Genomic DNA, 26,224 nt, shown 5'->3' with positions numbered 1-26,224 from the left:
ATATATATTAATGGGCACTTCATTATATATATATGATCATATTATGCTGCTTCTGTTGCAATTTTTGAAGATCTAGTTTTCAATCTTTTTTCTCCATTTTTCTGAGCTAGATTTTATGTGGGAGGTTGATATGAATCTTGCACAGATGTTTTTCTATTGTGGACATTGAAAAAGATAAATTTAACCGATTTTTAACAATTAAAAAAACCAAAACTAAAATGTTAGAGTCAGCAGTATTTATGTACCAATCCATATGAAATTGAGACACTGGTTATGACGGAGGTGATTCATGTTGTAGAAAAACCACTGAATTTTCATTCTACATTCTTTATTTTTACGTTAGTCCTCTCTGAATTCATTTTCGCAGTGTAATAATTTTTGCTATTTTTGCAATGGACCAAAAAAGCGTGGAAATTAGTACAATGTACCTACAAAAAAATGAATTTTTTTATCCTAGAGAATGCCTTTCTTTTTTTTTTTTGAAACCATGAAAATTGATACTTGTGAATGTGATCACTTGAAAGAATCTGAAAATTAGCATCAGCAACATTTTCATATTACGTTTATAATATATATGTTTACTTTTAAAAAGATACTCTAGAGGAACTATTTTTTGTTGTACTTGTGGTGAAGTCCAATTAACAATTTAATTTTCCAATCCACAAATTCGCAAAAATTTATGAGCCAAAATGAACAGTGTTGTTTTTCTATGGATGCTATGTTTTCAGATTCCTAGTTTTCTTTTCAAAACATACAGAAAAAAGGGGTTTTGGTATAAAAAATACAAGTCACTAAATCAAAATTTACTTCAATTTCAACCCATGTACTTTACTTTACACTAATCAGGAACCCGTGCTTATCTTGAAAGGATTGTGATTAGCTGCTTTTAAGTGCTCTAAATATGTATTGATTAGGCAGTTTTATCAAAATCGTATTACATGTATTTAAACCCTTTAATTATACTTAATCAGCCTTCATAGACTTGTAATATGTTGTGAATTACAGCACGGCAAATTACAATTTTTATTGCAAAACATACAATACCATATTGTGCAGTTATTAGTCGGTCTTATGGATCTTCAACTGGCTTTGATCTTTCGTCAATAAAAATTTCCAACTTCAACCTGACGTAATGTTCACGATGAAAATTACCCTGTCACATGTGGCCATGGTATTCACGTTCTAATTAACGAGTTCGACAATCATTGATTATAATTTTCACGAGATAAACAGCTGAATGATGTTACATTTCTTCAATAAACATTAAATGTTAATTGCAGAGAGCGAAACAGCAAACATTTTCTGTCCTTATGGTGTTTGTTGACATGGTGGTCTCCAAACACGATTTCAGGGATTAAATTGTCCTGCTCTGTTTGCTCTGCAGCTCGTTATAGGAGTCATTTGATTTCTATTAATGACTTTAAAATCAGTTTTCTAGAGCATGCGTTGCAGGATTTAAATGTTTGTAACTGTTTGCATTGTCGTTTGTTTTTTCCAGTTTTTTCGTTACCAGTGATTTTTCAGCAAGATATCATTCTCATCCACATTAAAAGGTTGCAGTTTTATTTCTTTGTTGCATATTGGTTGTAATTTCTAAGCAGTTGTCACAGTAAAAAATTTGGCAACTACTCTTATTGTTAAAATTTAATGGATAACCTTGCATAAGAAGTGCTCGGAGTGTTTATGATATCAGTGCATTATAACACATCAATTTGAAAGAATTGATCATATGAAAAAATTCAGAATTTCGGTTTTGTGTAAATTTATCATTTTGACACTCCGTTGATTTTCCAGGAACTGTTTATTTTAGGAAATGATTCTGTGCACGGCACTGCCTGTGTTTAGTTACTTGACATTTACACAGCACAGTAATCGGTAGTAGTCATAATCGTTTGTGTCTCCTTTTATGAATAATCTTTGTGCTTTATGGAAATATCAGAGAATTAAACTTCCGTCATGGATCAACGATACATCATTCGTAAGTAAACTGTTTTGATTTATACTAAATACTTTATTGTTTTTTTCGGTAATTGACGGAAACAATTTGATTATAGGGAAATGGCTATTTTGCCACTTCCTTTGAATAAGAAATGACAGTTGCAGACTGTTTGGTGCAGGGTTTTGACAAGCTGATTATAAATTAAGGTTGACATAATGATACTGCCATATTCTATTGGAAAAGACTTCTGCATATTCTAAAAGAAGATACAGTAAAACCTGTCCTAACCAAACTCTGAAAAACTCAAAAACCTGTCTTATCCAGATGCTTTTTTTAACTCCCTTTACACTAGTTTATATACATTTTGAACCTGGGTACCCCAAACACCTGTCTACATAGAACCAATTTAAAAGTTAAAATTGGGTTTGGTTTACACCTGTAAAGGGGTTTGGTTTAGACAGGTAAAGGGGTTGGTTTACACAAGAAAAAAGGTTTGGTTTAGACAGGTAAAAGGGTTTTGTTTAGACAGGTAGAGGGGTTTGGTTTACAAAGGTAAAGAGGTATGGTTTTACACAGGTTTCACTGTATAGATCAATTAGTCTTTGCAATTAATTAACACTTTTGTAATATTGACAAGTTTAAATTACAGAGTTTTTGAAAGAAAACCAAGCTATCAGCATTTTGGGTTTTGTGTCTTTTTCAAAGTGTCTGCAGATTTTAAGGCTTTTTTTATGTACCTGTTTTTCAATGAATGTAATATGATATGCTTCTGTTCATCTGTATGTCTGTCCACTGGTCATACATTTTACTGAAAAACAATTGGAGTGCTTTTAAAATTGTTAGGTACAATGTTAAACTTCATGAAGGTATCTTTCTTTTTTGAAAGTGGCATGTGTCTTCAGTCCATACTTCCATTCTGCAGGGTGGTACCCTTCTCTTACACTACTTACACGGCTGAATGAAAATTAATGAAACTTTCACTATATATTTACTGTGAAAGTACTTAAATTTGTGGATACCAATTTTCGTGTATTAGGGAAGAAACACAAGTTTGTCTAATCTTGAATTCATGGTTTTGAGGTTTTCAGAATACACATCAATGAAAATCTCCTTTTCATTTGGAACCAAATTTCGTGGTTTGGCTTACCCACAAAAACCACGAAAATTGATACCCATGAACAATAGTACTTCAACAGTATTGAATATTGAAGATGCAAATCTTCCATTTGATATTAGTGTGTTTTCATTACAAAACTTTTATGGTCATCAACATGAACTTGTGGATCATTTCGGTGTATCCATCTGCACCATGAAAACTGATTTGTTCAATGTGTCTTAGTTTACCTTTCTTCTTTCATCTACCCAGTACTTGACTTTTTTATGAGCAACTCAGCAGGTGTATCTAGAAAAGCAGAGAATGTTTACCCTACGGGTGCACCTGGTCTATGCTCCCAGTTTTTAGTGGTCAGAGTTGCTCATTTACTTTGGTTACTGTGTATGTATTATTTTGGTTATTTTATGTTTTTTGTTGTGTTTGTCTGTGTTCCCCTCCGGTCTTTGTCCCTGAATTACTTTCTTTTAATTTCCGCTAGAATCTTGTTTCCCTTGATTACTTTTTTAATAGCACAACATGGACATTTTTTTATTTAGGAATATAGGGTACCAATCTCTTGTCCACAACTCCTCCTAGACCACTGAATATTTCTTACATATTCCCCTTTTGCATCTCTATTTAAAATTGGATCCAAATCAATTTGGAGGTTTTATGTTAGCAGAACATCAAATGGGGAAGCTGGGATATTAATTTTGTGAGCATTTCTCACAATTTTATGTTAGCAGAACATCAAATGGGGAAGCTGGGATATTAATTTTGTGAGCATTTCTCACAGTTTTATGTTAGCAGAACATCAAATGGGGAAGCTGGGTTATTAATTTTGTGAGCATTTTTCACAGTTTTACGTTAGCAGAACATCAAATGGGGAAGCTGGGATATTAATTTTGTGAGCATTTCTCACAGTTTTATGTTAGCAGAACATCAAATGGGGAAGCTGGGATATTAATTTTGTGAGCATTTCTCAGTTTTTCTTGTTTATTTCTAAGTTATGGATACATCGTCCATACCAAAAACACAACAAACTCCAATAAGTATAAGTTTCAGAAATACTCATTGTTGGATAACAGAGGATTCACTGTATAAGGATTGGCAGAAAATGGTCGATTATACACAGGCAAATGTGCCACACATGAGAATCATATGGTTTGCATCATATGATTATCATAAATCGAGCACCATATGATAGTCATATGTTTCGGTATACATATGATTATCACATGATTATCATAAGATAATCATATGTTTTTCACAAACATATGATTGTCATATGTTTTTAAGCCAAAATTACCATATAAGAATCATATCATAATCATATGACTATGTTCAATATCATATGATTGTCATGTGATTATCATATGTGGCACATTTGGCTGTGTACAGAATTCTAATACTGTGAAAGTATTATTGTTCATTGGGTACCAATTTTCGTGGATTTCATGGGTTTGATATACCACAAAATTTGTTTTCCAACGAAAAAGGAAACTTTCCATTTGTTCGTATGATGTAGCTGTCAAATCCAAGAATTCAAGAATCGACGAAATTGATCATTTTCCCCTAAACCACGAAAATTGGTACCCATGAATAAAAGAACTTTCACAGTACACTTACTATGACTGTGTAATTGATAGGATTGACAAAAGGTGTCAGATTATAGGGGGTTTTGGAATGCTTTGATATTGGATAACAGAGGTTTTACTGTATAAATTATAGGACTGTCGAAAATGAAATAATTTTCAAGATTCTCAAATAATCAGGTGTAAGAATTTCAAGTCAGATTCTCCCATGTCAGTTACAGGACTGAAAAATGTATCAGAATAGAGGGTTCTGGAATGCTCAGGCTTTAGATGACAAATGTTTTACTGTATGAATTAGAGGACTCACAAAAATGTATGAATTTTCAAGTTTCTCGAATAATTAACAGAGATTTGTATGTATAAATAAAAGAAGGACTAATACAAATTATCAAAATTCTTATAAATCTGGTCTCAGATAAGTTAGATTTCACTGTGTCAGTTATAGCACTGACAAAAATGTAAGAATTTACAAGATTCTCAAATAATCAGGTGTCAGATTCCACTTTGTCAGTTATAGGACTGACAAAAACTGTCAGATTGTAACAAATTTTTGAAAAATCAGATGTTGGTATTTAGCTAACGTGGGTTTCACTGTAATTCTGTAATATAACATATGGAAGGGGGAGTTCAACCCACAGAAAGCTTAACCATGTTTGGACAAAGAAACTTTTTTATAACAATCTTCAATAGGATTACGCAACGTGAAACATATTTGATATGTTCCGAATTGATTCATCGGAATTTGCCATGTAACTAGATATTATGATGTAACATTGGATATTTGTTTTGTTTTTGATCCAATAACTAATGGACAATGCCATATTGTGTATTTTCATGTGCAATCCAATATTGACAATTTCTTATTTCTAATTCAGTTTTGATGAGATATTTGTCTGTATGGGCAAACCAGATTAGATGTTTGGCAGAAATGGCAATGCCTGATTGATATTTACCTGTGAGGGCAATGCCAGATTGATATTGCCTGTAAGGACAATGCCATATTAGATATTTGCCTGTAAGGGCAATACCAGATTATATATTTGCCTGTACATGCGATGCTGATGAGATATTTACCTGTTAAGGCAATGCCAGATAAGATATTTGCCGGTATCAGCAAATGCCATATTAGATATGTCTCTAAAGAATTGACAAATACTTTTCTCTATGTGCAAATACCAAATTAGATGTTTTGCCTGTGAGTGCAATGCCAAATTAATATATGCCTGTAAGGGCAATGTCAGATGAGATATTTGCCAGTAAAGGCAATACCACATTAATATATGCCAGTCTTGGGCAATGTCAGATGAGATATTTGCCAGTAAAGGTAATGCCAGATAAGATATTTGCCTATCAGGGCAAAAACATATAGTTACAATGCAATTCCATATACAGTACTATACGCAATATTAATTCAGTATATTTTACTAGTATTATAAGTTTATGTTGATAAAACAAACTTAGATCTTTCTAGTAAGCTTATGAATATTCACCAATTTCTACTTCTTATCAGTTATATCAGAATCAAGGCTATTTTTGGCACTACTTTTACATGTATATTTTACCAGTAAATTGCTTAACAAGGTCAAAAACTTTGAGGCACACTGAGATTAAAAAAAATTTGCTATGATGACACATATATCAACTAGTTATCACCAATTTATGGATTTACATTATGGAGGTAGACCTAGGGTAAGGGACATAACTCGTGAAATCAGTGATATGTTTGTATCATATACAATTTCACCAAAGCCTATCATGCTTTCATTTGAAGCAGAATGAAATCAGTCCAAGTTACTTTGATACTTGCATGATATTTATGTGAAATGCTCAATACAAACATTGCAATGATTTGTTAGAGTTGTGTCCCTTACCCTAGTTCCCCCTCCTTAATAAATTCTTGATGCTGTTTTTGAAACTAGGTAATTAGAACAAAATTATTGTTTATTCTTTTTTGTGTTTAATTTGTTGTAAACCATAGTAGAACGAGCAACGCAAAAGCTGGGATTCCCACAATCTGGGTAATTGGACCATAACAAAACGCATGGACGAGTTGAAAAAAAATGCATATATTTGTGCCTGCTTATTTAGGGAAAGAAATGTTGAAAAAACTGTACTTGGAGAACCTGCGAAGGAGGAAATAATTAACATTTATCACTTTTTGTTGAAAATTTTGTTAATTTTGTGCAAAATTGAGCCAAAAATGAGCAAATCATAACCTAGAACCTGCTTCCTTTTATATATTCTAGGTCCGCCCCTAAATAGGTTTCTTTCATTGCAATGTACAGATGTAAGCTTTAAGCTTGCCCTTGAGAAATTGCTATAAAAGTAAAGCATATTAACTGTTGTATTATTGGATATTATTTTACTCTGCATTATGTTGCTTTTGAGATGCAAATGAGTGCAGTAATTTGATTAAAAGTGTAACAACTACAAATTCAATATCATGTACGATTTGAAATGCCAAATGAACAAGAAATGTATAATATTACCGTTTCGACATTATCATTACCCAGCATGCCTTTTGAAACTTATCGAGCTATGATTGATTACTATTCATACAAATATGAAATATACAAATTCAGTACATAATAAATTTCAGCATGATCGAAGTTTGATGTTATAATGAGATAGGGCTTTATATAAATGAGTATTAAATCTGTATTAGGAAGAGTATTCATAGCGTCATTTAGGCTCATTTGTTGCTGAAAGAACATTTGAAGTTATAATATTCAATATATGTTTTTATATTATTTGCAGCTTTCTAAACATGTTGATTATAATGATTTGTAATTCAGCATACATTTGATATGAATTAGTTGTATTTCATTGGGCATTTGAAGTCTGTAAAGAAAATATGATTCTTTTCTTTGGCAATAAAAGTACAAAAATATTAAAGATCCTGATGTAAAGTGTTTTTAAAGCCGATTTTCATAATTCAGCTTTGACAGTATATACTAGTTGTTATCATGGTGTCTGCCTGGCAGTTCCTCCTCCCATAGGTTTGTCCACACCTTTCTCTGCAACTATTCGTTATGATATTGATATTTTGATATTTTGATATTTTGATAATTTGATATTTTGATATTTTGATATATTTTGATATTTTGATATCACTGGATATTTTGGTTGAAGCTTTTTTTTACTTTATACTAATAATTTTTTTGATGATATAATGACAATGGATATGGTGAATATATCAAAGACAGAACAACCCTACCATGATGAAAAATGTCAGATTTCGGCCATCCATGGGTCTTCAATGACTGACGAGGAAATCTTCACACCACAGGACAGGCTACAGCTGGTCCTTAAACAACATTTATACCTAAGTATAGTGAAAAAGATGCATGTTATTGTATTCCCCTCGGTAACAAAGTATAAATATCACAATATTTTCCATATGTCTTTCCTGTCTGTCCCTCTCCCTTTTTAACTGTCCAGTGAATTTTAATGAAACTTTGTTAGAAGGTTAAGCCAACATCCATCAGTAATTATCATGCTTTGTTGTCATTGACAAGTAAATCTGTATTGTCCATCATTGGAATGTTTGTATTCAGCATTTTATATCAATATAATGTAAGCATCAAAGCAGCTTGGACTGATTTCATTCTTTTTCAAATGAAAGCTTGATAGGCTTTGGTGAAATTGAATATGATACAATCATATCCCTGATTCCAGGAGTTATGTCCCTTACCTTAGGTCTTCCTACTTAAATTGGAAAAGAAATATTTGTTTTTGCATGAAATCTTGACTTCTCACCAATCTGCACCCCCACAATGTTCTTGCTTTACTTTGCTTGGCCTTATTTACACCCCCCTAAAAATAACAAAAGGAAAAAAAATGAAATCGTAGAACCCCTGAGTTTGAAGATCATTTAATGACATTAAATCCTATCTTTACATAATTATCTAACAGAAGCCACCTAAATGGTATCTAATTAATGTCAACTTCCTTGGAATCGGAAGTCATAACAAAATGTCAGGAAGCCTGGCGTAAAAATACCAAAATAATGACCAGTTAATGGATGCACTGAATTTACCCTGTCTAGAGGATCGTAGCAGAGAATAATTATGGAAAAAAAGATTGAACGGTAATTAGTCATTTTTTAGCTGAATTTGTTTATAGATGTACCAGCTAGAATCTAAGTGGGTAATTTAAGAGTATTTTTTCTTTTCATTCTTCAGTGTTGAGGTTATAAGTATTGTGACAGTGAATTGTTCCTGTGGCTACATGTATCTGTTTTATTTTATGGACATATATGTTTGTCTGTCTCACTTATTTCATAATAACTCAAAGGTGCATACATGTATACATGTATATGTCTTTAGAGGGTTGATAGAAAATCTACTTAGTAGCTTAGGAGCTCAGTGAAAATTTATTGTGTTGCCTAAGTATATACAAACTTTCACATGGGGAATATCATCTGTGTCTACCAGGTACATAGATGTTTCTAGGTTAGTCCTACTTTGAGTGTTTTTGCTGTATATTTGGGTCCATGTGTAGTGTCAAAGCATCACTTTGTCTAGTTTCATATTTTAAAACCACAAAATTTTTAAATTTTATAAGCAGTAATGATGGTTCATACAGAAAATTTGACAGTGTGGTAATCTTTCAATCAAGAAATCCAAGACTCTATTATACAATGTCAATTAGTTCGGCTATTGCTATGTCAGTAAGTTATAGTTGAAATTGTCCCATATTTTGGGTTTTTACAGTATCTGCATTTGGCTGATATTGGAAACAATTACAGCTCATACAATGTTTATGTTCAGTGGATAGAGTTTTCCTTCCCTTAATTTGATGAACAGCCTTAGAAAGTTTACTGAAATTTAAAAAAGTGCTTCCTGATAAAATAGTTCACCTGTTCATTTTAATACCATAAACCATAATTTGAAATCTTTTTTAAGTAGAAGTCAGAATCTTTTCTCAGTTGTCTTTTCAACTATAAAGAATAAATCTAACCTCTGAACATCATCAGTGTATGTGCTGTAAAAAGTGTTCAACTGGAAATGATTATTCCAAATAGGAATTGTTCTCAAAACATTCAGGGAGAAAGACCCATGGGTTATCTTCAGGATAGAAATTGTTAGGCTATTCATTAAACAAAATTATCTCTCTTTGTTTATAAACTAACTCCCTCACCAATAAAATCAAATTACAGACATTTTAGATTGATTAAAATCTCAGACAGGGATTCAAGTTTATGCATAATTGAACTTATTCTATAATTTATTTTTCTGTGTTTACCAGCTCAAGAAAAAACTCATTAAGGGCGACATCAATAATTCTAAATTCATCTCTTTGTTTACTTTGAAAATCATGTCAATTCCCATGATTCCAAAATAATGTCCCAACGTGTGTTAGCACAGTTATTTAATTGGAATGAAATGTGATTTTATTGTTGCATCATTGATCTTTCATTGGCAGATTAAATTTTATTTTGGAATTAATTGAGTGGCAAATATTTTTCTCTTTGTTTGTTCTATTGGGGTTTCCTTTGCTTTTATTAAAAGTCATGTTTTCGTGTATTTGTTTTACGGTAATTTTTCAACAGATTGATTTTCCCCATTGAGTTATTTGAAAATGGTTTGTACTTGGAATGACTTTGCTTTGTTTAAAGTCATGCTTTATTCTATATGTTAAAGGTACTCAATTGAAAAATTGATATTTTTCCATTGAGAAATTTATTCTTTTGAGTTCTGATGCAAAAGATAGCAGGAAGAGAATAATTTTTAACAGATTTATTTGCATTGCGATCCAGAAATTTCAGAATTCGTGTGTGTGTGTGTGTGTGTGTGTGTGGGGGGGGGGGGTACTGACGATTAAGGTTTTGGGCAATATTTTGAATATTAGTTGGTGGATATTGATAAAACTTTACAACATGGTTTCATATTACTAATGTATAGGTTTGTAATGATTTTGGGGATTATGGTCCCAACCAATAGGAACTTTAGGAGCCAATAAGTTACCCAAAATAATGTTTGAACAAATATAATTACACAACTGAAATATTAGTCTACAGATCTCATTGAAATTGAAGCAAACTGCCATACCACACTTGACTTAAGAGATCAAATTTAGTGCAAATAGACTTGAACAGAAAAATACACTACACATCATAAGGATGCAGCCAATTCCCCTTGTCCACCATGGATAATTTTTTTGGACAAAATGCCTATATTTTTTGCTTTCGAATGATACATTAGGTTATATTTACAACCCAATTAGTATGATAACATAACTGGTATTTCCTGTCAATATTGCATATGTGATTTTATTATGTGACTTCTTTCACAATGGAAAGAGGAAATTGAAAAATCCAACATATCTATACTGTAGAACAAAAAGTTTCCTTTACATAGATAGAGTTTGATTAATCAAGATTATTAATGAGAAAAGATGCATAGAACCGGCTATAAATCTAACAGCATCCAATGTTATTCTAGACTTACAAACTTTAATAAATACAAACAGGAAATTAACTAGAATGTCATTGCAAAAGTACAGAAATTAATCAGTGCGTGACTGGGGTCTGTAAAGGGTTATTAATTAAAATTTTTGGACAAACATATGGGTGGATTTGCTACTTGTGCCTCATAAATGTTTTCAACATTTGACTGTATAGTGTATGTACTGTTTACATACTAATTTTTGCTATTTTTAGGTTTGACATAATACCGGGAAAAATTGTACCTGGGAAATTTATTTTTAATACTGTAAATTGGGGAATTTTTGCGCCGTTGTTTTTTTCACAGTTTTTGCTGTCAATTTGCTTTTGCGCAGTTTTAAATTCCCAAACGTTAATTGAATTGTATTATATTCTTGACAGTTTAATTTTCTAAATTTAGTTTAAAGGAAAGAGGGGTTGGGGGGTTGTTTAATAAACTTGTTTGTTTCTATGTTTTAGCGTGCCATACCTACAGAAATTATTGGTACGGCATCTGTTGTACTGGCTGCTGTGTTCATGCTAAACTTTTATTCATTTAAAAATGTTCAATGTAGTACAAAAAATGTATTGTCCTGAGGCATATTATTTGAATTTCTGAGGTGAGAATCCCACTTTTTTTGTTAGAAAATGTTGTTTGTTAATTCATTGAATAATTAAAGCAGAAATCTCTGCATAGGCACCTGTTTACAATAATCTTAATGGATGGAATTTGACAAAACAGTATGAACTTAAACCCTCTGCATGATTTTTAGTTGAACCAGTACTTTAATTCCAGATCATGAAAGTGCAGACAGTAAGCAGCAAGATAAATGTAATGAAATAAATTAACCACATTGTTACTAAAGAAAGTGCAGAGATTTGTTCTCTGTTTCTAAGCACATTCTGATTCTAGCTGTTCTTGATAAATTTTCCGTCTATTTCCGTACCAAATCAAGAAATGGCTGTCAATTCTTAGGAAATGAGAAAATTATCCAGCCTTTCATTGTGCCCAATCTATTTATTATTAAATGAAGCTAATTCACAATTGGAATAAAGACTCAGAATTATTATCTATTATTAAATGAAGCTAATTTATCGTATTTCAGCGTATTTTATCAGAATCTGTTTGACATTTGGTTTACTGGTTGTAATTTAGCACTGACTTAAGTCTAAAATTGATGGCTGCCATTTTTTTCCTTGAATACTTGAAAGCAGTAAATTCAGAAAATTAAGCACCTTTCTGAGATTTTGACAGCAGCCATTTTTATTTTAGAAATGTTTGAAAGGGAGATAATTATGTAAAATTAAGCTTAAGTACAATTGGTTTCGATGAGAGTTTCAAAGAAATGATTATTTTCAATATGATTTTGATAACATGGTGTGAAAACTTAATTTGCCATCCAATTTGCCCAATCAAGATCATCAATCATAAATCTATTGGGTAAACATAAAATAATGTGATATAAAATGGCAAAGAGTTGTTTGGGATCATATGCTTTATCTAAAACTTTTTTGTATTTCCTAAAATTCATTTTTCAGCCCTTCAGTAGCACTCCACATAAGAATCATGCAAAATGTGATTTTTGATATTTTGTTTTAACAGTCATAGATAGCAGAAAATAACATGTGGCTTTTCATATAACCCTTGTTCATAGGTGATGAAAATTATATAGAATGTACTGTAGAATTCAAAATTAAGGGAGATTACTCTGTAAATGACACTAAAATACAATAGAAACTGTTGGATTTTCCATGTGGATTATCTACTAAGAGAAGGCAAATTAGAATGAGTGATTATACATTTCATCATATAGACCTATAAAGCAACTTAATAACAAAAATAAAAATGTGTACCTTTTTTTTAAGGTGGATCACAATTTACAGACTTTGCATGATTGTTACAAAGACTACTACTTAAAAGGAGTGAACTTTCCATTCCTTAATTCTCCATGTCCTTTCTACATTCATCATTACTTGCTGTTTGAGTACTGTGCTCTGTCTCTCATAGGTTTATGCCTAAAATCATATTGTTCACCATGACTTCTTTGATACTCACCATTGCCCATTCATTTTCACAGATCCCCATTCACTTCCACTACATCCCATACATAATCACTCACCCTCATTCATATTCACCATTATCCTAGTTAAATTTAACCATTGCCCATTCTTATTCACCATTGTCCAATTCTTATTCACCAATGCCCCATTCATATTCACCATTTTCCCACTGAAACTTGCCATTGCCCATTTTTATTCACCATTGCACCATTCATATTCACCACCATTGCCCATTCTTAATTACCATTGCCCATACTTATTCACCATTGCCCCATTCATATTCACCATTATCCCACTTAAAATCACCTTTCCTCATTAATCATATTACACATCATCCTGATTCATATTCAACAGCAGTGCTTCTACTGGAAGGGTGTGTTCAAATATACTTGATTAACAAGCGAAAAGAAAATATTTAAGATCGGTTCTCAAAATATTATATCATGGTAATATTGGCCATTAAAGCGTCTACATATGACAAAAATGTCCCATTAACCATGTTTAATCCCTGAATGAAAATAAAATAGAAATAAAATATTTATAGTCATATTTCAACTCTTAGCCCAGTTGCTGTTAACATATGCTTTCAAGGTATTTTGTTAAAGGTTGATTGACTGAAGTTAGAAAACATATATATTCAAGTACACATTCACCTAAGAATCATGCAGAGAGTTATATGTTCATGAATACAGTCTTGTATTAGAATCATGCAGAGGTTTATGTGTTCATGAGTACAGTTTCTCCTAAGATTCAGAGGGTTTATTTTTCTTTGTGCCTAGTTATTACAAAAACCTGTAACTTGTCTTCATGATATATTTTTTTGTTTTTTGTTGTCTATTTATGATTTTGGTAAAAAAAATATCTCATTGTAATCTGTGTCATCAATTTTGAGGTCACTCATTATATTTTGAAAGAGGGAAGTTTTGCTAATTTGCCACTGAGTCCTCTGATAAGTCTACATTCCCTTCCGTACTTAAGAAGGAAGTATAGATTTTTTTTTGTGATGACTACGATTAAATAGCACTATGCTAACAAGATGCCAAGAGGAATAGATTTAGCAATTTTCATTGTGACGTCTTTTTCTCCGGAAATAGCCAGAGAAATTGTCACTTATCTCGTTACCATTGTCAATATGCTGTCATTGGTATTAACGAGCCGTTATATTACAACAATAGTACTACAAAAAGCAATACTATTTGTTACAAATGGTCAATTCAACAATGGATGAGGTCGTTGAGAAGTTTGGTACGGCTTTTATAGAATGGTTTAGTGGATATCGTAATAAATAAGTAAATACTTAAAAATAAACTAATTTGAGATAAATACTGTAATCTGATTGGTTAAAATAATTTTGTTATATCTCAATGGATGAAAAAAAATATTGACACGCCCCTAGTCAGTTAAATTCAGAGCTACTTTTCTCAAGATTAAAGATAAAAATATGTTTTAAAATTAATTTATAAGAATCGGCTATGATAAATAACATAAATTTTCCATGTGCATATTTTGATTATTGCACTTTGCACATGGAAAATTTATGTTATTTTTCAATAGACAAAATTTTTATCACAGCCAATTCTTAAATGTTCATGTTATGTGATATAAAAAAAAAAATTATTGATCATCGGCAGACTCCAAGAGTTGGAGCCCCCCTTTTTGGAAAACTTGTCATTGAAATAAGTGAAGTTTTTTGCAAAAATGATCTATTGATATTTTGGAATTCAATGATCTGGCCTGAAAATATTTTTTGGGGTTTTCAATAATACAATAAAACATGTTAAATCCAAACCCTGAATACCTTAGTCATTCTAGTTACACAAAAGAAAAACCTAGGAGGCACTAGGTGGATGAATCTGTCTGGAATTTGACCGATCTGATTCTAAAATTATTGTTAAACTGGTTGAATTCTTTACCATTACTTTTTTTCTGAGCTCATCGCTTTGCGCCAAAATTATTGGAAGCTTTGTTCTTTATTTCTAGTGCTATCCAACTAAAATTTTTAGCGCCACCTGGTGGATAGAACTACTTTGATTCGCATATGACTTCAATTCTGGCAAATATTTCAGGAAGAAATTCTCCTTTCTGCATCCCAGGTTATTTTTTAGTGTAGCGGAAATGGCCAAGTAGTTTCGGTTAAAAAAGGAACATGGAGCTGTAAGGGAAGACACAATGAATGAGGTGCTATAGAGTCAATACTGAATTAGACACATCAGACCACAAGTATATCCAACTGCACTGAAACAGTTGTGTCCAGATGAATGTATACTTCATTTCACTGCGTTCTTTGTGTTTCTCCAGATCGTTGTGTTTGGATATCTGGTGTGAAGAATAGTAACAAGAAAAAAAACATTGGTTATCATTATATGGTTGGTCATTGAGTTGTAAACACCATTACTAGTATTGATAAATTATTAACGCGAAGAAACAGAAAGTAGATTTTGGTTGGCCTAATATTTGTTATCTATAGAAATTTTCTCTTGAAGACTAATTTAATTAGTAAACATGGTTCGGTAAATATGAAAATCTAGACTATTTCTTTGAAGGGAATTTTCTTCCAATTAACAAGGATAATCCTGTTTGATTCTCTGTGGCTATTTGTTTCACTGGGCGGAAATAGTGTAAAACTATTTAAACCTACTGTTCCAGAAAGTATTCTTCATTATACCAGTTGTATTGGCAGTGACAAAAGACTTTTTCTCTAGTTGTGGTAAACTATATATGAAAGTAATGCTACAGAAAGTGTTATTATATTACTAAATCTCCGATGGTGACAATTGCTGAACGTTTCTTTCCAACGGTTATATATTATAGGGAGAATTATGTGAATCCGAAAAACAATTAAGGAATTCATATAACAAGTGCATTCTACAACGATTCTTATCAATATATTACGATTCCGTGTTTTTTTTTTTCCGTTATTTAGTTGAATGTGAAGAACTTCTAAACATCAGTGTAATATATCTGTTGCTGTAAGAAGAAAAGTAATTTTCTGCAGTTTTGACTAATAAATTTTTTCTCGTCTTGTAAATATACCTAAAGTAAGAAAAGTTGATTATTCATGAAGCTATTTTTTATAATTTAATGGATGGTTTCTTTCATAAGACTGAAATAGTTCAAAATTTTACCACCAGGCAGAAGTAAGCTTTGGAAATGACGTCTGCTATACCACTATAATTCTAGTTTATTAGAATTAGCTGCTGAAGTCTTATTGGAATTTTTTCCCTAAAAATTCGCATTTGATATAACTATTGTGTACATATATATTCCCTGCGGTTAAACTTTGACTTGAAGTTGGAATTTTTCCTTAAAATTCATTATTACTGATAATTCTGTGTAGGTCTTTTATTCTCTAGGGGGAGAGTTTTGTTTTGAAGGTGTCTTCTGTTGTTCAAACAGTTTAATTCAGTCGTCTCTAAACTTATTGGTTGATTCAGGTTTCTTATATAATATCTTGCTATCAAGATTTTAAAATCAGTGATAATGCTATGGAATTAATGCTCTAGCAGATTTGATAAATGACAAGATAGTAGTTTTTTAATGTATCAGCTACCGTTATATTAAATGCAGAGAGGATAATGCACTTCAACCATTGCCATTTGGAAGTATAGCTATAGTGAGTTACTTTTCCTTTTCATCTTCATTATCCCAAGATTATTACTTGCGGCTTTTTAACACACAAAGAACATTAGGAGCTTGTATGCCTTGGAGGAAAAAGAATTTCTCATCCACAAATTCCGATTGAGGCCTATATAACTGACAACATCTTTCCGACAGAAATTTTTTAAGTTAATCCATTAGGTGATGTGGTTTGAGAGATTTTGTTATTGTATTGGGAGAATTTTCCAATACCGTGGATGAATTCAAATTGAATTAAATTGTTTACTTATTAGTTAGCGATGGAGGACATAGCAGAACTCAGAAGTTGTAAGTTAATACTGTTCGTTTCCTTTACCAATTGTAATGATCATACCATTTAATCTACAGATTTGTAAATATTTATTAAATGTTATAATTGAAATACAAAATAGAGAAGAAAAATTAGAACAGTCAACTACTGTCATTTTGTTATCAATAGATGTGCATAGCTATTTATTAGTATTTCAAAATCTGTATTTATTTAAGATGTTTGAGATTTGTTTTCAGAAATATATATTGAAGGGGTTACCTAAGAAACGATTATTAGAAAAATTCAAATGTTTTGACAAGATGTGCGATTGGAAATTACTAAATCATATTTTGAATATAGATTTTGGCTTTTATTTCAATTCATAGAAGATTCTCTGCTATAGTTCATAAGTACCGTTGAGCAGCAAAGTTTTGTAGTTGATCTTGCAGTAATATGCATATGAAATAATTTCAAATTATTTATTGTTGTAATTTTTGCTTGGAATTCATGGCAGATTTTTCTGTGTTAGAATCATCATATTTTTCAACGGGAACCAATTTATTTTGTATAGTTGAAATCTTTGAAACTTGGATTAATTTTAAAGTCAATTACTTTGATTTAGAGCAGCTTTTTTTTGTTGAAAATTGACAATTATTCTTGAAATTCCATTTTGCAAGGAAGTATTATATTTTAACCTTGAATTTCTTAAGAAAAACCGGAAAAAATATATTCAAACTTACACTAAGATTTTTTTTAATACACTGCAGTTAAAAAAGGGGGAGGTAGATTAGCTGTTTGTTCTTTTTTGAAGTTTTTTGAAACATTGAAAATCTGTTCCAATATATTTCCTTTGAAATAGAAATATTTGCTTAAGAAATATGCATCAATATGCAAAAATACAAGCAATTCGCTGAAGAAAACTTATAAAACTGTGCTAGAATTGACATTTACATAAATAGTAGACTATACTGAATTTAAATATAGAAATGATAATTTTGAACCATCATAATAAATACTGGTCCATCTAATAGTTAGGTAGTTAGTAATACTTTTTATTGCTGAAATACATTCAATGTACCCAAGGAACAGTCCTTATACCAGTGGCAGTTTCAGAGAAAGGTTTCTAAAAAATTGGCTTCAAGGCTATTATCAGTCAATTTGTTCTGTTGAAACCCTCGAAATTAATGAAAACCCAACAAATAGTAGGCTTCAATCCAGGGAACTTCCATGAATCTGCCACTGTGTACACTTCATAATCAGATTAGGAACCAGATTAAACAACTGGCAATGAATATTCATAGATATTGGGGCCAAGCTATTGTATATGACATATATAGTATTGTAACAAGCCTCAGTGCCTGAATCAGAAACTGGGTAATGATCAATGCTAACCGATCATTTCATTTAAACTTCCTGTTCTCATACAAGCAAGAAACACACATAGAACACTCATGTATGACATTTAAGAGGTACATTTTTATCATATATGAAGCTAGAACTATGACACTGTGGCGGTAAACATGGCAAGAATCTTCAGCATTATGTGGCGTATAACTATATTTTCATGCAAATCATATGAGAATATTAAGTACTGAAATTGCAAGTGCAAGAAGTTGCTAACAGTATTAGCATCTTAAAAAGGGTTCTGCATTTCAGAATCTTTGGAAATGTGCTGCTACACTTTTACACTATGTTTATTTTTAAGATACAAAAGGAAAACATTCTCTCTCTGCATTATACTAGCTCAGCAATTCAAGGGTGTATTTTAGGTATGTTAAATACATTTCAACAGGAAATCCTCTTACAAAAACAAATTGTATCACCACCTGCCAGTTCTTTTGCATGGACTAGTACTTGAGTTTTTAAATAGCATGATCAGTTTTTTTTTAAATATAGGGCCAAGGACATTAAAATCCCAACTCATCTTCATCATTAATTATTAAATATGAAATGAATGAAATGAATGAAATGAAAGAATTTAAGTGAGGCATAATAAATTAAAACATATTTATCTGTATATTTATGCAAATACACTAACAAATTATAGTTTTAATTTTTAAAATGAAGTCATATTTGTGTCTGTACAGCTATTATCAAGTTTGTCATATGAATTTTATATCAATGATCGAATTTGAAATATTTGTAGTGTTCTGTGAAATATGATTAGTGCAACTGGAGCCAGAATTCTGAAGTATAAGTTGTTAAATAAATCAGGCAGGAGTTGGTTCATGCATGTCAAAAGCCCATAGAATTCACTTTTATTTCTTATTCAGAAGCAGATACACTTAGCACTTTGCAAAACTCTTTCTTAATTCAAATCATGACTCAAAATTTAATTTGAGGAAGAAAGAAAATGTTTTGAGGAAAATTTCAGATTTTTGATAAAACCATGTCTCTGCTGGTTAATGCATGTTTATACATGTATTCTGTCTATCTTTCTGTCTGTCTGTCTGTCTGTAATCTTTACACACATAATAATTCATCCTAGAGTGATTTTTTTTTATAACTTTTTGATTTTTTTTATTACATCTGTTGAAGGGTTTCCTCCTTTCCTGTATTTTTTTTATCATTTTTTTTATTTTCCGCCTAAAAGTAACAGTATACTAAACTTTGAAAACATGAACCATGCATTTCACATAATACTTCTGTTTATTGAGCTGGTTTTTATCGTACTTCAAAAATCAATTTTTTTTTTTATCATTTCAATTAGATCATAAATTGTCATTTTTTTTTTTCAATTATTGATGCTTTGAAGATATACCAATTAAGTTTCTATCATATTTGTTTGACAGGTGTGACAGATCAGTTTTTTTTTTTAATTTAATGACTTATTCATATTTTTTTATCATATAATCTTCTAAATTATTGGCATATGGACTATTTTTCTCCCCCGTAGAAATACATCTTTCACCTCTTGACCTTGTGACCACTTTCATGTTCATTAAAAACATTACTACTTTCTTTCTTAATACCTCTTTGCTGAAAGAATTTGTCAATTTTGAAAGAAGGAACGCTAAAACTAGAAAACTATACCTTTGAGTTTTGGTTTTTAGTTTGAGAAAATAGTTGATTACAGCTTGGTAATCTAAATGCATGTACAAATAATGCCCATTGTTGAGCTCAACCAAAGGGAACATAACTCTGAGCTCAGCCTAAGGGGACATAACTCTAGGTGTCATGACCCTGTCAATTTTTACCAAATATTGATTTGGGGCTCGATTGAGACAGTTGAACCAAATATATCCAAATATTAAGAGGCCTGTTTGATCAGTGATAAGGCTATGGGCTTGCCTAAGACTGAGGCAAATGCACCTATAATCCAGACGTCACCCAGCTGATTAACACTTCTATTTGAAGACTGGGTACAGTCCAATTCCGCTTTAAAACAAAGAAAATGCTTTTTGATGCAGAATTTGCAGCTATTTTGAAACAGTTTACTCTAGGTGATATATATAGTTGAAGTTTCCTATGTTTTTCAATACAACCATCTGTTACAGGTGATAAATCGTGGAACAATTTTCGTCAGATTACAAAAAATTGATTATTGGTATAATGTACCTATTTATTATCTAAATGTAAATAAAAGAAGAAAAAAAGTATCATTTAACCCTTATGCTTGAACAGGTTTGTGTAAATTTTTCGTTTAAAAATTTTAATAAGAATTGAATTGTAGAGGAAGTCAGTCTGAATAGTAGAATAGAGTATATCAATGGCCGCATTATTGTCTGAGTCAGTTGTATAAAATATGAATGTAAAGATTGTGCTCACTGTGAGAAAACTGCATGATTTTAACATTGAAATGGGTATAAATTACTTGCAAAGCATGTGTTCATGTTTCCACTATGTTTTTTTATTTTGACATATTTAAATCTTGCCACTGCTGACAATTCAGTATTTTTTTACAGATGTATAGTAGTAAGTTTGTTCATGCTATTTTCTGTTACTATGAAACCTGCCTATACCCAACCTCTGTTGTTCAGATGTTCAGATTACCAAGGTTCAAAATTCATTTAAATTTATATAAAAGGACTATAATAAAATGCCTGGTTTAGACAGGTTTTCAGCTATTCTTGGTTTGGTTTTGACAGGTTTCACTGTATATGGGTTGAAATTTAATGACAGAAGTTTTAACAATATATTATGGGCAGAAACTTCTATCATTTTCTATTTGTATATAGAATAGAAAATAATTTAGCAGGGAATGGAAAGTTGTCAATATGAAAAGAGTATGGTGTCACTTATTAGAAATTTTCCCATGTCTAAATATTTCATAAGTTACCAACATTAAGTAGTGAGTTTGTTTGTGCTGTTTTCATTTAAATCATGTAAGTTTTATTACAATATGTCATGATAACAAACTTCTTTCTTTTATCGATTGTATATATAGAAAAGCGAGAAATATGTTACTAAGGAATGGAAAGTTGTTAGTGTGAATGGAAACTTTTTTCACTTGGAGGCATATTATATGCAATGATTTAATGGGATTGTGGGGAATAATAGGAATTCATTTTAAATGATACTACGAAAGTTTATGCTGATGGGCTTTGAGAGAAATTTTGTATAGAATGTATATTGGAAAACTCAACAAAATTTACAGTAAATAAAGATTTGTCGTAATACTTGGACATATTGGCCAGTATGACAGGCACAATTCCAATTACTTTTGTAATGGTATGCCATGCTGTACCTTAAATTTACACCAACATTTATCTTAAAAGTATAAAGCAGGAATACTGATCCTCTCTTTTAAAAAGCCATCTGATTTGCCATACCAGTACAAATTCCGATGCTTGACATCTTCTATGAGTTTTCGGATACAGATTCAGGCTGGCAGACATTGTGTATGATGCTTAATTATTTAATTCCACAAAAATAATTAACTGACCAAGGCTCACTGAATACTTTGTTCAAATTGAATAAAGCTACATGTATACAATATTACCTCATTCTAAAATCTATATTTCTCTTCATCATTGATCAATGCCAATGCTTCATATCTGTCACTTATGTCAACTTTGACCTTGCTCTTCTGTATTTAGGTCATAATTTCCAAGTAATGATATTTTTATTTATTTAGGTTTGACAAATAAAAGATTTGTGCTTTAATTAAATATTCTTTTTGATTTTTATACCTCAATTTGAAATTGTGTCGTTTTAAATTCTTAATTGACATGCAATAGTATTAATGGCTTTTCCGCTATCCATCCATTAAAATAGATATTTTGGGATTGTTAAAATTCCAATGGAATTTTCCTTAAATGTCTTTTTGGTTGTAAAATTTGAGCAGTAATTGAAGCGCTGTGCATCTTTTATGGTTTTCTGTGACATATGACATCTTTTGATGTATGCAAAAGGTGTTTTAATTACCATTCTGCCTAAGATTCAAGGCTTCAAAATGAATTAGTAATTTTTGGTGCTGATGCACTTAATTAGGTGTCCTCTCCTTTTTATTTAAGGAGCTTTGTAATCTTGTTAAAATGATGTATCTATATAAGATTTTGGACTAGAGGGAGATGGACGTATCCTAAGATTAAGGACTAGGGGGAGATGGATGTATCCTAAGATTAAGGACTAGGGGGAGATGGACGTATCCTATGATTGAGGACTAGGGGGAGATGGACGTATCCTATGATTGACCAGAGTGAGATGGACATATCCTATGATTAAGTACCAGCATAAACAAATAATATATCTGAGTGTTGCGAGAAGTAAGTAACACTCCAGAGTAGAGTCATGCAAAATGTGATTCATGGTTGGGAAGTCTGCATATTTTTATTTTTGATGTTTTGTTTAAAATGTTATAGTAAACAGATATTAACATGTGGCTTTTCATATAACCTTTGGTTTTTGGAGATATAAAGTATATAGAATGTACTGTAGAACTCAAAGTTAAGGGTGATAACTCTGTAAATAACACTGAAATACTATATTGGTTTTTTTGTTGTGAAATATCTACTAAGACCAGACAGAATGGAATGTATAATTAAATACATATTTTATCTTATGGACTCTCATAAAGCAACTTAATGACAAAAATAAAAATCTTCAGCCTTTTTTAAGGTGATTAACATTTTACAGAATTTGCATGATTATTACAAAGAATGCTACTTGAATAGGAAGTTTTGTAAGTGGCTTAAGTGCTTTAGAGTTATGCTACAACTGATCCAGATCAACCATGGACTTCCAATATCAATAGTGTAGAACTGTTTTATTTCCAATTTTTCATATATGGTTAACCAATGAACTTTTCATAAAAATAATTCAGTATGGTTAAAAAACTAATGTAAAACAGATATTTTTCTTTTCTAATGAAGTATATACAGGCTGCTGGTTTCTATGAGTAATTTTTTTATATTGTTTGTCTCTCTTGTTGTTTGTACTTTTCATTTTATGTGTTATAAAAATGACTTGTTTTTGCCCATGGATTTATCACATTCTCATTGCCATTATTGAATGGTATTTTTAGTATTCTCGATTTACTTTTCTTATGCATTGCAGACCTTTTTATACATCAATACACTACACTAAAAAAGGTGTTACATCCTTGTAATCCAATTTCAGAAGTAACACGCTTTCTGATTGGATAAAAAGTTTTGATCATCATCTCATAGACCAAGTTTTGTAAAGTGAAATCTGTCATAACAGAATCTTAAATATTCGGAAAACCTACCTAAACCAGACATTTGTGGTCCCTCTTATAAGTTTATATGAACTTTGAACCTTGGTAAACCAGACATCTGTCTGAATCAAACCAAAGGGATTTGGTTTAGATAGACTTCACTGTAATTTGCAGATTAATATAAAACAAGCTGTTTTTTTTTCTATCAAAATTACATGGTTAAAATCTTACTACATAGTAATTTTACAAAAAATAAGTTTAAACCTGACTAGACCAAACCCTGAATAAACTGGAAACCGGTCGGAAAAAGACATCTTTGAAAGTTTTATGTAACAGTGGCAAGCAACAAGTAATGAATTTAAATCTGTGTTAACCAAATTACCACATAGATGAAACAATTTATTCCACAAGCAGGTCAGTTTATGCAGTTTACTGTGAATGATTCTGAGTGATCTAGCTACAATCAGCTGTTTCAAGTTCTGTGTAATATAGGGAAAGTAAGTGGTTAATCCTGACCAGCTGTATGTGCGTGCTGGCTTATTCTTGTTGATGACTTTCCATTTAGCTTTTTAAAAAGATATAGAACCCTTAAGGATTTTTTGCTTTCTTTAAATGCATTTTTTTTAAGTATAGTACTATCTTACATGTATGAACCAATGAATTACTGCAGAACATTGTGTTATGTAATCCTGATATTATTTTTTTTTTCCTTTATTTAGATTTAGTTACAGACTAGAAACTACAGTTTGACATGCTAAGCAGCTGCATTACATTTAGTGGAATAAAAACAAATTACATTTTAACTACCATTCTGTGTAAGAATCAGGCAATGGGTGACACATCACATTTCTCAATTTGGTTTTTTTTTCCCTTGAATATATTCAAAACATCTAGAATACAGCTGAAAAGTTATTTAAATTTCTCCTGAACCATGTGTGACGTAGATATTTTTTGACTGCTTATTTGAGGAAAAAGTGCAGGGAAATTTTCCCGCCATTTTTTGCCTCAAATATATTCAACATCAAGAAAACAACTTACCCGCCATTTTTTCCATAGTGCATTTCGACTAAATTTGACCTATCTATATCTTAAAAAGGCAAATTTAACAAACACTTTGATCTTTATTTCTGGAGTTTATGTGTTATAAATACTTGGTTAATGCAATAAAATCTCTTGTGTTTTTCCTTCATGTGCCACACCTTGTACACATTTTGCCTGATTCTCAGACAGAGAAGTACTTATGTAATGAAGAAAGTCCCTTGCTTAAAAAAAGTGCAATATTTTGGAAAAAATAAAAAGTTTAATCTAAGGTGAAAGTCTCTAATTAAGGACTTTGACCCTTATTTCACCTGGGGTCATCAAAAAGTCTTCCAATAGCCATCATCTTTTACTATACCGTAGACCATGTTTTCTAATAATTACAAACTAATGACCTTCCCTTTTTGGTTTGATACTGTGGATCAATAAAGTAATATCATATTAATATTTCTCCCACAATTTATCAGGCTCAAAGGAAATATTAAAGTTACCTGTATTTTTACCTTTTTTGCTGCATCAATTGCATAACGACTTTCTTTGAAGTTGGAGAATTTCACAGTTGATAGAAAAGCTTGATGATCTGATATTATATGATATTATGATTATTGAGTTTATGTAGAAATATGTCACTGTATCAGCATTTGTGTTTATATTTCTGATTTTTTCATATGGTGATACTAATTGGGTTGTTTATTTTTTTATTCTAGGACTATCATCTGTCACAAATGTTTCATTTTGTACCTATGTCTGTCTGTCTTTCTGTCCTATATCTTGAACCTCAAAAATTGGTACAAGGAAGTTCATAATTGTTTTTTTTTTTACAGTAAATGTATTTGTATTTTATGGAAAGAAAAATCAGTTTGGTTTTCATTCTTTTCAGATTTTTTTCCTTTTAGTTACTTGACTTTAAGCATTGAAAAAGGGGATACTTGACTGTAAGGTATTTTAGGGCAACTGAGTATTCAAAGATGTTTAGAGCTTCAAATTTTTACATTAGGTTTGGTGATGATGGTTATTCTATTATCCAACTTTTCTGTCTGTCTGTCTGTTTTTCTATCTCAGGCTACTGGCATGATACTAAAATATAAGGACAATTCCCATTGACAATATTAAGTAAGATCAAGTGTGACTTCACCAATGAATAAATTAAAAGCAATTTTGGACATCTCTACAGAACAGAATATCTCACCCTACTATTGTGTTATATTGATATTTTCTCTTTTGACATATAAACTGCCATTGTTCTGTATCAAAAGCTCTCCTCCCTTTTATGCATGAAAACTTACTTTGATTATGTAAAGGAAAACTATTCAAGGATGTAGACCTAGGGTTACAAGGGACATAACTCTTGAAATCAGTGTTATGCTTGTATCATTTTCAATTTCACCAGTCTTTCAAGCTTCTTTTTGAAACAGAATGAAATCAGTCCAAGTTACTTTGATGTTTGTATGAGATTGATGTAAAATGGTGAATACAGACGTTCCAATGATTTACATTGTTAGAGTTATATCCCTTACCCTAGATCTACCTCCTTAAATCACTGGAGGAGGTACCCTGTATATTATG

The 26,224-nt window shown here is 31.3% G+C and overlaps 1 protein-coding gene across 13 annotated transcripts in view; it reads left to right on the top strand.

The window, feature by feature from the left end:
* The window catches only part of LOC148599833 (dual specificity calcium/calmodulin-dependent 3',5'-cyclic nucleotide phosphodiesterase 1A-like), a 344,294-nt gene that overhangs the window by 262,117 nt on the left and 55,953 nt on the right, over positions 1-26,224 (top strand). Inside the window, exon 1 of one of the 13 annotated variants that reach the window (XM_088559429.1) lies at positions 1,840-1,978. The exons of 11 other annotated variants lie outside the window; for them this stretch is intronic. In XM_088559429.1, coding sequence (XP_088415555.1) covers positions 1,957-1,978 — 22 coding nt within the window. In that variant the 5' untranslated portion in view covers positions 1,840-1,956. Of the gene's footprint in view, positions 1-1,839; positions 1,979-16,969; positions 17,040-26,224 lie in introns of those variants that run through there. One more of the 13 variants, XM_088559428.1, reaches the window with a different exon arrangement.

This window comes from Perna viridis, chromosome 13 (assembly GCF_037379345.1).
Source record: "Perna viridis isolate PV_CMFRI_1.1 ecotype Kerala chromosome 13, ASM3737934v1, whole genome shotgun sequence".
NCBI classification, from domain to species: domain Eukaryota; kingdom Metazoa; phylum Mollusca; class Bivalvia; order Mytilida; family Mytilidae; genus Perna; species Perna viridis.
Note: the sequence above shows the minus strand (reverse complement) of the source record. Positions and strands in the feature narration are given on the sequence as shown.